The 14182-nt window shown below is 35.4% G+C and overlaps 1 protein-coding gene across 1 annotated transcript in view; it reads left to right on the top strand.

The window, feature by feature from the left end:
* CCDC15 (coiled-coil domain containing 15) overlaps positions 1-14182 on the top strand; it is an 84775-nt gene that overhangs the window by 39688 nt on the left and 30905 nt on the right. The window contains exons 13-14 of the mRNA XM_030917657.1: positions 2668-2760; positions 4001-4104. Of these exons, the coding sequence (XP_030773517.1) occupies positions 2668-2760; positions 4001-4104 (197 nt within the window). The remainder of the gene's footprint in view (positions 1-2667; positions 2761-4000; positions 4105-14182) is intronic.

Genomic DNA, 14182 nt, shown 5'->3' with positions numbered 1-14182 from the left:
AGTATGATAGCTGAAACAAAAAGGCAGAGTATCACCTTGGTCAGCCTCAGCTGGCAACATGCATATTGGGTGACTCACATTTTTCGCAGCTGTATGCATGTCTGCAAAGGCCTGCAGAAACACCGCGAGTACTGGGATTACACATAAACTTTACTGAATGGGCAAATTTGCAAATATGGAATATGCAAATAATGAATGACTGTAATTCACATACCATACAATTGACCTATTTAAAGTATACAGTGTTTTTAGTATTTACAGGGTTGTGCAAAAATCACAGGTTGTGTTTGTGGCATTAACCACAATCAATCTCAGAACATTTTCGTCACCCCCTAAAAGTCCTGTACCACTCCCCTTTTCCCTTTAGCCCCACCTCCAGTCTTAGGCAACCACTAAGCTATTTTCTGTCTTTACAGATTTGCCTATTCTGGATAGTCTATATAAAGGAGACCATGAAAGATGTGGCCTTTTGTGACTGGCTTCTTTCACTTAGCAGATGTTTTCAAAATCCATTGATGTAGCATATAGCAGTACTTTGTTCCTATTCATTGCTGAAAGATATTCTATTTTGTGCATATAGCACATTTTATTCATCTATTGATGGAAGTTTGGCTTATTTCTTCTTGGCTGTTAGGAATAATACTGCTGTGAACATTTGTGTACAAGTTTTTTTTTGTGGGCATATTTTTCACTTCTCTTGGGCGTACACCTCATAGTGGAATTGGTGGAACGTGTGATAACTGTGCTTGACCTTCTGAGGACCTGCCAAACTGATTTTTCCAAAGTGACTGCACCATTTTTCACTCCCACCAGCAGTATTTGAGGGCTTCAATTTCTTCACATCCTCATCAACACTTGTTATTATCTATATTTTTAATTACTGCCATCCAAGTGGGTGTGAAGTAGCATCTCACTGTACTTTTGATTTGTATTTTCCTGATAGCTAATGATATTGAATACTTTTTCATGTACTTACTGACCATTTGTATATCTTGCTTGAAGAACTGTTAGATGCTTTGCCCATTTTGTAATTGGGTTATTTGTGTTATGATTATTGAGTATGAGAATTCATAATATGTTCCACAAACAAGTCCCTTATCAGATACATATGATTTGCAAATGTTCTCCTGTTCTGTGGGTTGCCTTTCACTTTCTTGGTGGTTTCCTCTGCAGCACAAAATTTTTAATTTTGATAAAGTCCAATTTGTCTACTTTTTCTTTCATGGTTCGTGCTTTTATTGTCATATCTAAGAACCCATTACCTAAGCCAAAATCACAAAGATTTACTCCTATGCGATCTTCTAAGTCTTATAGTATTAGCTCTTATATTTAGGCCTATGATCAGTTTTGAGTAGATTTTTGTGTATAGTGTTAGGGAGAGGTCCAGCTTCATTCATTTGCATGTGGATAACCTGTGTCCCAGAATCATCTGTTAAAAAGACATTTATTTTTCAATTGAATTGTCTTGGCACTCTTATTGAAAATCAATTCATTATAAATGTAAGAGTTTATTTCTGAACTCTCACTTCTATTCCATTGATCTATAGCATATCTATCCTTGAATTAGTACAATTTGTCTTGATTATTGTATCTTTGTAGTAAGTTTTGATGTTAGGAAGAGTGAGTCCCCTAACTTTGTTCTTTTTCAAGACTGTCTTAGCTATTCTGGATCCTTTGCATTTTCACAAGAATTTTAGGATCGTCTTGTCAATTTCTGCCAAGAACAACTGACATTTTGATGGAGATTTATTAAATTTGTTGATTGATTTGGGGAATGCTGCCATCTTAACAATATTAGGTCTTCCAGTCCATAAGCATGGGATGTCTTTCCATTATATAGGTCATCTTTCATTTTTTTTTAAACAATGTTTTGTATGTTTCAGAGTATAAAATTCACACTTCCTCTGTTAAATTTCTAAGTGTTTTATTCTTTTTGAAGATATTGTAAATGTAAATTTTTTCTTAATTTACTTTCTAGATTGTTCTTTACAAGTATAGAAGCACAATTGATTTTTGTATATTGATCATGTGTCCTGCAACCTTGTTGAAAGATAAATAACTTTTAAACTTTAAAGATTAAATATTTTAAACTTTTTATTTCTAAAAGTTGGAGATCATTATTTGACCTATCTAATGTCCAAGTAGATATACCAAGTTATGTTGTAAGACTTTCCCAGTAAACATGGGTGGAAATTAGCCTGTTTCCTCCATGCCATTCCAGTTGTTTGATATGATATTTTTCTCTGGACTCATGCACACTAAGAGGGTTGTATAAATTCAAAGTGATCATATGTAGAATTGAAATATTAAGGAATCTGGCTATTTATCCTAGATTCTATTCCAAGTGTACTCATGGCAGTGATTTCAAGTGACCGCTTTAAAAGAATTTTCTGAACATTTTAATTTTTTGTTTATTCATATTTTTGACCTGAATCCTTTTCTTCTATTTATTATTTTATGTTTGGTTAATTCCTTCTGACATGGCTTCCTTTTATTCTTTTTTGATTTTATTAGTTATATCCCCCTTTTTATTTATTTATTTATTTTTGCTTCTTTATCCAGTTAAGCCCAAGTTTGCAAAAGAAAAGAATAGATAAAAATATCAGAATGGCTCATGGGGTAGTTTTTGGTAATTTTGTCACTTTGTGTGACTGGACCTTCTAACAGGCTTATGATGGATATCAATCAGGATTGAGCACTGAATTCCAAGCTCCACTGGCATTTCAGTCTGGCGTAGATAAAGAAGAAGATAAGAAAGAGGTATGTAATGATACTGCTTTTGGACACCAATATTTCTACCATGATAGTATTAATATATGAGAAATTGGAAACAATTTGTTGTGTCCTAACACATAAAAGAGCTAATACCACAAATTTCATAAATAAAATAAAAGTTGCTTGACTCGTTATAATCTGTTGAATTTCTTTTCTAAGCTCCTATGAGTTAGGGTACATTGATGTGAAACCAATTATTTGATACTAATAAATTTCTCCAGCTAATGTATATTTGCCAGTATTACTTATTTAAAGGAAGATAGTTACTTTATGGCTTTCTTTTTTTTTTCTCTTTTCAATCTAAAGTTAGTTTAAACCAATAGTTCTTAACCCTGGCCATGCACCAGAATCAGATGGGGAGCGTTTTTCAAAATACAAATATGCCTAGATCTAAACCAGATATACCAAATCAATATCTGAAAACGGAGGTTTAGGGCATTTTTGTTTTTTAAAAATACCACTGGTGATTCCGATGCATCATCAGTATTGAGTATAGACCTTCAATAATTTTTAGCAAAAAGCCCTGCACTACTCTGGTATATACATAGACATGCTTTTTGCTCATTGAATAGCTTGTGTATTTAAAAGAGTATATATAAATCCAGAGGTATGAACAGATCACATACAGTCTAGTAGCACTTGCTTTTATTCTACTTGTTTTGTTTGTGAGTCTGAGGCTTTAGTATACCTCAGCCCTTCTACCTTCCTCCGTGCCATGTTAGGCTAGGCTTAGAGTATGCTTTTGTGATACTGTTTTAATTTTGAAAAGTTAAAGTAACTATTGGTTCTGTTATAAAATATCTTCTACATTCTTTCTGTGGCCCTGCTTTTATGGTACTTACTACTTGGGAACACAGAGTAAATATTTCAGAGTAACACAGAGTAAATACTTTCTCTGGTTTGCCTATTAACATATAATAGCTATGTGCTTGAAAATGTAAAATTCTTGTGTATGTGACATATAATAGCTATGTGCTTGAAAATGTAAAATTCTTGTGTATGTGGCATATAATAGCTATGTGCTTGAAAATGTAAAATTCTTGTGTATGTGACATCCTGAGTGATCATAGACAGAAGGAAATTAAAGACTTAATCCCATGTAACTTCTATATCATCTATTTTTGTTTGCTTGCTGTTTGTTTTTGTCTATGGTATAAGAATATTTTTCTTCCTTGGAAATTCCTCTGAAAGCAGAATCTTAGTAATTTTAACTTCTTTCCTTTAGCGTCAAAAGCAGTACCTGAGACATAGACGACTTTTCATGGATATTGAGAGAGAACAAGTAAAAGAACAACAAAGGCAAAAAGAACAAAAGAAGAAAATTGAAAAGTAAGTTATTTAATCCGCCCTGTGAGCCTTAAATTGCCAGTTAAGATGTTTTTGGAAGATGAACTTTAGAAAAGGTAATGGTTTTGCCCTCTGATCCATGTTGAAAACAGCTGTTTTTGATCTGGGTGAAGTATTAGAAGATGGTGAAGAGCTATGGTTTGGTTTTTTGGTTCGATTTTCTATTAGACTTGATTTTTTTAGGGCAGTTTTAGGCTCACAGCACAATTGAGCAGAAAGTACAGAGAGCATACCCTCTGCTCCACAAATGCGTAGCCTCTCCTACTGTCACTATCCTGCACCATAGTGGTACAGTTTATTAGAACTGATGAACCTACAGTGATACATTATTATTACCCAAAGTCCGTAGTTTACATTAGGGTTCACCTTTAGTGTTAGGCATTCTATGGGTTTTGACAAATACATAATGTCATGTGTCTGCCATTATGGTATTATACAGAGTACTTTCACTTCCCTAAAATCCTCTGTGCTCTGCCTATTCCTCCCTGTTTACACCCTATCCTGTGGTAACCACTGAACTCTACTGCTTCCATGGTTTTGCCTTTTCCAGAATGTCATGTAGTTGGAATCATACAGTATGTATGTAACCTTTTCAGATTGGCTTTTTATACTTAGAAGTATGCATGTACATTTCCTCTAGTGCTTTTTTATGACTTGATAGCTCATTTATTTTAGTACGAATAATATCCCATTATCTGAATGTATCGCAGTTTAGTTATTCACCTACTGAAGGACATATTGTTAGCTGCCAATATTTAGCAAATATGAATAAAGCTACTTTAAAATCTATGTACAAGTTTTTGTGGGGGCATACTTTTTAGCTCATTTGAGTAAATAACAAGGAGTACGACTGCTGGATCATATGGTAAAAATATATTTAGCTTTATAAGACAATACCAAACTGTCTTCCAAAGTGGCTATACCCATTTTGCATTTCCACCAGCAAGGAATGAGAGTTCTTGTTGCTCGACGTCCTTGCCAGCATTTCGTGTTTGTCAGTATTTTGGATTTTGGCCATTCTGGTAGGTGTGTAGTTGTATCTCATTGTTTTAATTTTCACTTCCCTAATGACATATAATATGGAACACCTTTTCACATGCTTATTCGTCATCTGTATATCTTCTTTGATGATGTGTCTGTTCAGGTCTTTTGCTCATTTTTTGAGTCATTTGTTTTTCTTATTGAATTTTAAGAGTTCTTTGTATATTTTGAATAACAGTTCTTTATCAGTCTTTTGTAAACATTTTTTCCCCGTCTGTAGCATGTCTTCTCGTCTGTTGACAGTATCCTTTGCAGAGCAAAATGAAGTCCACCTTATCAGTTCTTTCTTTCATGGATTGTGCCTTTGGTGTTATATATAAAAAAGTCGCTGTCATACCCAAAGTCACTTAGATTTTCTCCTGTGTTACCTTCTAGGAGTTTTGTAGTTTTGCATTTTACATTTTTCTCTATGATCCATTTTGTTAATTTTTGTGAGAGGTGTAAGATCTGTGTTTAGAGTCATTTTTTTTTACATGTGAATGTCCAATTGTTCCAGCACCATTTGTTGAAAAGACCATCTTTTATTAATCATATTGCCTTTGCTCTTTTGTTAAAAATCAGTTGACTGCATTTATGTGGTTGTGTGTTTTGGACTCGGTTCTCTGATCTGTTCCATTGATCTCTTTGTTCTGTTCCATCAATCTGTTTGTCTTTTGCCCTACCACACTATCTTGATTATTGTAGCTTTACTTACATATTTTTATTGATACATAATAATTGTACATATTTATGGGATACATGTGATATTTTTATACCATGCAATGTGTATGATCAAATGTGTGATGTGTAATAATCAAATCAGAGTAATTAGGATATCTGTCATCTCAAACACTGTGATTTCTTTGTGTTGGAAACATTTCAAATCTTCTAGCTGTTTTGAAATACACAATAAATTATTGTTAACTAGAGTCACCCTACTGTGCTACCAGTAAGTAGAATTTATTCTGCCTATCTAACTGTATGATTATACCATTAACTATTAACCCATTCTTCATCCCCTCCTCCCTTCCCACCCTCTGGTTAACTATCATTCATTCTACTTTCTACCTCTATGGGATCAGCATTTTTAGCTCCCACATGTGAGGGAGAACATGTGATGTTTGTCTTTCTGTGCCTGGCTTGTTTGATTTAACATAATGACTGCCAGTTCCGTCTGTGTTGCAGCAAATGACAGGATTTTATTCTTTTTTATGGCTGAATAGTATTCCATCGTGTATATATACCACATTTTCTTTGTGTCCCTCTGTTGAGGACATTTAAGTTGATTCAGTATCTTGACAATTGTGAATAGTGCCGCAGTAAACATGGGGGTACAGGTAGCCCTTTGATACACTGATTTCTTTTCCTTTGAATAGATACCCAGTAATGGAGTTGCTGGGTCATCTGGAAGTTCTGTTTTTAAGTTTTTTTTTAAAGAAATCTCCACCAACATGGCACAAGTATACATATGTAACAAACCTGCACATTATGCACATGTACCCTAGAACTTAAAGTATAATAATAATAATTTAAAAAAACCAATTATATCCATAAAAAAAAGAAAAAAGAAATCTCCATACTGTTTTCCATAATTTCTGTACTAATTTACATTCCCACCAACAGTGTGTAAAAGTTCCCTTTTCTCTACATCCTCATCAGCTTTTGTTACTTTTTGTTGTTTTGATAATTGCCATTCTAACTGTGGTGAGATGATATCTCATTGTGGGTAAGGTGGGTTGATCCCCAGGCACCCGGATGACAAGCATCAGTGCCTGCAGTGGTGGTAGTGGGTGAGGCAGTCCTGTCCTCAGGCCCTCTGGTTCTCTACCTGGGTGCTGGCGAAAGTGGGTGTGACGTGTAGCTTTATAATAAGTCTTAAAGTCGCGTAATTTCAGTCTTTCAACTTTGTTTTTCTTCTTTAATGTCATGTTGGCTTTACCTCTCTACATAAACTTTAAATAAGGTTGTCAATATCCTCAAAATAACTTGTTGAGATTTTTACTGAGATTGCAGTTAATGTATATATCAAGTTGGGGATAACTGACATCTTGACAATATTGAGTCTTTCCATGACCATAGATTATCTCGCCATTTTATGTAGTTGTCCTTTGATTTCTTTCTTCAGTGTTTTGTTGTTTTTGCTCCTGTAGATCTTACATATATTTTGTTAGACTTATACCTAAGTCTTTCATTTTGGAAATCATATAAATGGTATTGTGCTTTTAATTTTAAACTCCACCTGTTCATTGCTGGTATATAGGAAAGTGATTGACTTTTGTATATTAAACTTGTATCCTTCAACCCTGCTGTAATCACTTATTAGTTCCAGTAGCTTGTTCAGTGACTTTTTTATTATATGATCATGTCACCTGTGAACAAAGATAGTTTTATTTCTTCATTCCCGATTCATATGCCGTTTCCTTTTGTTGCCTTATTTCATTAGCACGGATTTTCAGTATGATGTTAATGAGAGGATACATCTTTGCCTTGTTTTTTATCCCAGCAAGTAAACTTACAGTTTATTACCATCAAGTATGATGTTAGCTGTACATTTTTTGTAGATGCGCTTTATCAAGTTGAAGAAGTTCTTCTCCATCAGTTGCATTTCTTTTTTTTTTCTTTTCTTTCTGTTTTTTTTTTTTGTTTTTGTTTTTGTTTTTGTTTTTGTTTTTGTTTTGTTTTTGTTTTGTTTTGAGATGGAGACTCTGTTGCCGGGCTGGAGTGCAGTGGTGCAATCTCGGCTCACTGCAACCTCTGCCTCCCTGGTTCAAGCAATTCTCCTGCCTCAGCCTCTTGAGTAGCTGGGACTACAGGCTATGGGTTTTTACTGTGCTCCTTAGACCTCAACCCCAGTTGTCTTGACAAACTTCATTGTGCCTAGTGACTTATAAACAATGCATAAAAAGTTATAATGGGCCGGGTGTGGTGGCTTATGTCTGTAATCCTAGCACTTTGGGAGGCTGAGGTAGGTGGATCACCTGAGGTCAGGAGTTCGAGACCAGCCTGACCAACATAGAGAAACCCCATGTCTACTAAAAATATAAAATTAGCCGGGCGCGGTGGCTCATGCTTGTAATCCCAGCTACTTGGGAGGCTGAGGCAGGGGAATCACTTGAACCCGGGAGGTGGAGGTCGCAGTGAGCCGAGATCGCGCCATTACACTCCAGCCTGGGCAACAAGAGCGAAACTCCGTCTCAAAAAAAAAAAAAGAAAGAAAGAAAGAAAGAAAAGATTATAATGAAATCCAGTATGAGGATTTACTTCATCAGATGTTATTGACATACTATGCATAAGGCACTAAACAAAGTGCTAATATGTGTAATAGTTTGAAATTTGTGAAGTGCTATAAAATATAAGGCTATAACACTTTTATTTTGAAATACTCCATATAATACTATAACAAATTGCTATAGGTTACTGTAAAGTGCTAGAAATGTGTTCAAATAACATAATGAATAGTCTTTGGGGTCTTTTCGGTTTTGTTTTTTATAATTTCAACTTCTATTTTAGATTCAGGGGTACAGGTGATGGTTTGTTACATGGGTATATTATGTGATGCTGAAGTTTCTGGTACAAATGATCCTGTCACTCAGATAGTAAGTGTAGTACCCAGTAGGTAATTTTCAGCCCTTGCTTCTCCCCTCTCCCTCCCTCTAGTAGTCTTCAGTGTTTATTGTTTTCATTTTTGTGTCTGTGTGTACCCAAAGTTTAGCTTCCACTTATAAGTGAGAACATGCAATATTTGGTTTTCCGTTTCTGTGTTAATTTGCTTAGGATAATGGCCTCCAGCTGCATCCATGTTGCTGTAAAGGACATGATTTCATTCTTTTATATGGTTGCATAGTATTCCATGGTGTATACATACCATATTTTCTTTATCCAGTTCACCATTGATGGGCACCTAGGTTGATTCTGTGCCTTTGCTGTTGTGAATAGTGGTGCGATGAACATATGAATGCATGTGTCTTTTTGGTAGAAGGATTCATTGTACCAAATAATAGTATTGCTGGATCAAATGGTAGTTCTAAGTTCTTTGAAATGTCTCCAAACTGCTTTCCACAGTGACTGAACTAATTTACATTTCCACCAACAATGAATAAGCATTCCCTTTTCTCTGCAACCTTGCAATTATCTGTTATTTTTAGACTTTTTAGTAATATCTGTTTTGACTGGTGTTAGATGATATCTCATTTTGGTTTTGATTTGCATTTCTCTGATGATTAGTGATGTGGAACATTTTTTCATGTTTATTGGCCACTTGTATGTCTTCTTTTGAGAAGTATTTGTTCATGTCTTTTGCCCACTTTTTAAATGGGGCTGTTTTTTGCTTTGCTTGGTGTTTTTTTTTTTTTTTTTTTCTTTTTTTTCTTTTTGAGATGGAGTCTCACTCTGTCCAGTGGCACATTCTCATCCCACTGCAATGTCTGCCTCTCGGGTTCAAGTGATTCTTGTGCCTGTCTCCCGAGTAGCTGGAACTACAGGCCTGGCTAATTTTTGTATTTTTAGTCAAGACAAGGTTTCGCCATGTGGGCCAGGCTGATCTCGAACTCCTGACCTCAGGTGATCCGCTCGCCTCAGCCTCCTAAATTGGGGGAATTACAGGTGTGAGCCACCACGCCCGGCCAAATTGTTTAAATTGCTGACAAGTTGATGGGTGCAGCACACCAACACGGCACAAGTATACATATGTAACAAACCTGCACGTTGTGCACATGTACCCTAGAACTTAAAGTATAATTTAAAAAAAAAAAAATTCCTTACAGATACTGGATATCAGACCTTTGTCAGGTGCGTAGTTTGTAAATATCTTCTACCATTCTGTAGGTTGTCTGTTTATGCCCTTGATAGTTTCTCTTGCTGTGAGGAAGCTCTTTAGTTTGAGTCCAATTTGTCAGTTTTTGCTTTTGTTGCAATTGCTTTTGAGGATTTAGTCATAAAGTTTTTGCCAAGGCTGATATCCAGAATGGTACTTCCTGGGTTTTCTTCTAGGATTTTTATAGTTTGAGGTCTTACATTTAAATCTTTAATCCATATTGAGTTAATGTTTTTGTATAGTAAAGGTAGGGGTCCAGTTTCATTCTTCTGCATTTGCCTAGTCAGTTACCCCAGCACCATTTATTGAATAAAGAGTCATTTCCCTAATGGGTAGTCATTGGACCTAAAAGTTTCCTAGTTCCTTTTCAATGCTATTTCATCTCAATGAAAAAAAAAATCTTTTAATTAGTAATCCGTTTCTTCTCTTGTATTACTAATAAGTTTTCCTTCATCTTAATGGGCAACTGTTTCTGTAATAGCAGTATTCTTTATTTAGAAGAATTCATTTTAAAAAACAGTGACTGCTGGTATAGTAGCTATGTCAAAGGAAATATTTATTGGGTTATTTTAAGTGATTTCACATGTATTTTCATTTATTTATAGTTTATTCATGGGATAATTGATTTAAGCCTGCCTCTAATATTTGTAGTACTGGGCTCACGTTACAAATACAAGTTTATGTACCTTACTTACATCTAAGTATTTAAATGTCATAAACTGAGCTAAAAAACTGTTAAATGACACATATTCTGTTGTCCTACCTTGACAAATATGATTTCGTAGTGACTAGAAGGTCAGACTCAAATTTGTAATTCTTGAACTCCTCTGAGTTACTTGCAGAAACAGGAATGGCAGTTTGGGGAGAGTCAGCCTCCAGTCCACCCCCTTTCTATTCTTATTCATACCTCTATTTTGTACTCGATGAATATTGGATACATGCTATGGTTCAACTCATCCCAGATATCCAAGTTCTGAGTACATGCCTGTAAGTAGTCACCCCTTAATGTCCCATTGAGCCTAGATGCACACGAGAGGTGCAGCCTGCTCTGAGGAAGATAAAGGTGGGGAACAGAACTGTGTATACCCTAAAAATGGCCTTGGAAAGTTTGAGTAAATAATTCCAGGGGCCTGGCTACCTGGAACAGAGTATAGGTGGGCAGTCATAGGCTTCAGGTGCGAACCTTCCCCTAGTTGCTTAGTCTCTGAGGACTATGGGAAGAGAAATGGTCAGAGACAGGCCAAAGTGGGACTATTAAAAATGTGGGTCTCGTGATAAGGGCTCCCCTCTTATCCAGGTCTAAGAGTGATTCTGCATTTATTCAGAAAACATTTATTTTTTATCTTGCATATCATAGGCACTGTCTTAGGCTCAGATGATACAAAGATAAATAAAATTCATTCCTTTTCTTGAAGAACTCATAAGTTGGGGAGGGAAGATGAGAAACAAATATATTCAAATAAGTAATATAATTAGTGCAGTTGCAGAGATAGGTACAGAGTCCATGTGAGCACAGAAGAGGGGATTAACGATTTTATCTGGAGAGTTAGAGAAAATATTATACATCAGTTGGGTTTGGGTGGATAAATGTTTTGCAGGGAAGGGGATAAGGATGGTGAATTAGGATAACATATAAACAGAGTCAAGGTGAGAGGCAATAATAGTATTCATGCAGAATTTTGTAATTCACAAGGGCCTTCATATATTATCTTGTTTAGTACTTTTCAACAACAAAGCAAACATTTATTGAAAACTTACTACATACCAGGGACTGTCCTTTATGCTGAGAATATAAAACTAGAATATATGACAGGATAGTACATATTTACAAATGGACTTAAGTTTGAATGTATGTATCCCTTATGAACTTAGTAAACTTAAGCAAGTAACTTCACCTCTGAGCCTCAATATCCTTAATTTTATAATGGAGATTATAATATTGATCTTCTAGTTTGTTGATAGCATTAAATGGAGAAATGTATGTAAAGTACTTAACATTGTATCTGACATTTAATAAGATCTCAATAAAAAGTACCTGTTACTACCATGATGATGGTAGTGGTAGTGGTGATAGTAGTGATGATGATGAAGATTAATAGGATGAGCACCAAGAGAGGACAGACAGTAGGAGAAAAAGAGACAAAAAGTAATTATAATGCTTAAAGTGAGGCAGGGATAGTCTAGGGAGGTCAAGAAATGCTTTATAGATGAGTTAATACTTAGACTACATCTTCAAGGATGAATTGAAGTTTGTCAGATGGTCAAGGAGCTTCGTATGAAGCATAAGGTATGTCTGGGGAATAAAAATTTGAGGTAGCTAAACCCCAAGTGAAGTGAAGTGGCAGAGAATCTATAACGAAGTTGTTGGAAGATTTTAAGGCGAAAGTCCTATAATCTGATTAGAATCTTACAAAGATCAGTCTGGCAGCTGCATATAGAATAATCTAAAAAAGAAAACTAAGGCAGAGTCCAGTTAAGAAGTTATTGTAGTAGTTGTGGGGGATGATGAGGGCACTAGGAACAGAGAGTGACATATTTATTAATATTTAAGAAGTAGAATCCATAGATTTTGATAACCAAATTCTTAGTCTTGATGGCTTTGGTGTTGAGAAGAGGGGTTAAGGGTAGTTTCTAAACTTTTTTCTTAGATAATTGAATGAATAGTTAGTACTATTAACATAAATAGGGAATGTTCAGAGAACAGATTTTTCGGGAAGCTAGTGAGTTCAGTTTGTGACCATGAGCTTAAGGAGCATGTGAAATATTAAGGGAGGTCTGATTTATATGCATGTGAAAATAACTAAAGTTCTGGGAACAATAGGCACTAAATGTTTCTTAAGGAGTTTTCAAAATATGTTTCAGCATGACATTGGATAAGGTACAGGGCTGCTGCTGGGTGACAGAGAAACAAGCAGAGCTTTTGGTGGTCTTAAGGAGCTGCAGTAACAAAATTGGAGACTCGAGGGCCTCAAACATTTGATCAGTATTCTCCTGAAGACATTTTTCAAAGTCTAAGAAAACACGAAGGCTAAATGGAAAATATGTGGAAAACAGGCTAAGAATCTATTAGTCTGTGATGACGAGGAGATGTAGAGTTCAGGACCCACTGGGTTGGGGGAGGGGAGAAAGGGCCCAGTGTACATACCAGGCTTTCAGTTGAGCTAGGGAGAGCATACAGTAAGAACACGGTCTAACTGACAGTAGAATAAACTGTACCTAAAGTACAAAGCAGCCTTGATTCTGCTGATGTCTGGACTAGATTAAGAGGATGAACTGTGTACTTTGTGCCTAGCTGAGAAAAGTGTGAACTTTCTCTGGTTATGGATAATATCATTTAAAGCCTCTAAAAAAATTAAAACAATATTCAGTATTCAATCAAAAGTTTCTAAGTACATACTTAGAACTAGATGTCCAAAACCCAAGAGAAAGAAAAGACAACAGAAACAGACTCCAGTGACGCAAGATACCAGTATTAGTAGACTTTAAAATAATTGATTAATGTGCTCAGGTAACTAGAGGAAGAGATGGAGAAAATGGATGAAAATATGGAGAATTGCACCAAAAAACTGGAATCTATAAAATAGAATCAAATAGAAAAATATAATCTTAAAATAAGAACTCACTATATACACAATGAGGTACCACTTCAGACTCACTAGAGTAGCTTAGGGAGGGAAAGGCAACAAACTTAACAGTATCAGATAGCAGCAAGGATATAGAACAGCTGTAACTCATGTATTAGTATCATATGTAGAAAAGAGCACAACCACTTTGGAAAACTGTTTAATATCTTATACTGTTAAATATAGACCTACTATATGACCCAACCAATTTATGCCTAGAAATTTAAGAAAAGTGGAAACATTTGTAAAAACACTGAATTGTGACAGAATGTATTCCTTTCAAGTGCCCATGGAACATTTTCCAAAGTTGATCTTACTTTGGGTTATTTTTCAGAGTCTGTTCTGTAACTTCAGTGATACTACACTAGAAATCAATAAGCAGTACTTCTAAAGGATCATGGATCAAATAAAAATTATAATGGCAATTAGGAAATACTTTTGAGAGAATAATAATGAAGATAAATCATATTTAAAACTTTTTAGATGTCACTGAAGCAGTCCTTAAAGGGAATGTCAGAGCCTTGATTACAATTAATATAAAATAAAAAAGGCTGCGGGGTGGGGGTGTGCCCAAGATGGCCGAATAGGAACAGCTCCAGCCTCC

Source organism: Rhinopithecus roxellana, chromosome 15 (assembly GCF_007565055.1).
Source record: "Rhinopithecus roxellana isolate Shanxi Qingling chromosome 15, ASM756505v1, whole genome shotgun sequence".
Lineage (NCBI taxonomy): Eukaryota > Metazoa > Chordata > Mammalia > Primates > Cercopithecidae > Rhinopithecus > Rhinopithecus roxellana.
The sequence above is the reverse complement of the archived record's forward strand: the minus strand, read 5'-3'. Positions and strand labels throughout refer to the sequence as shown.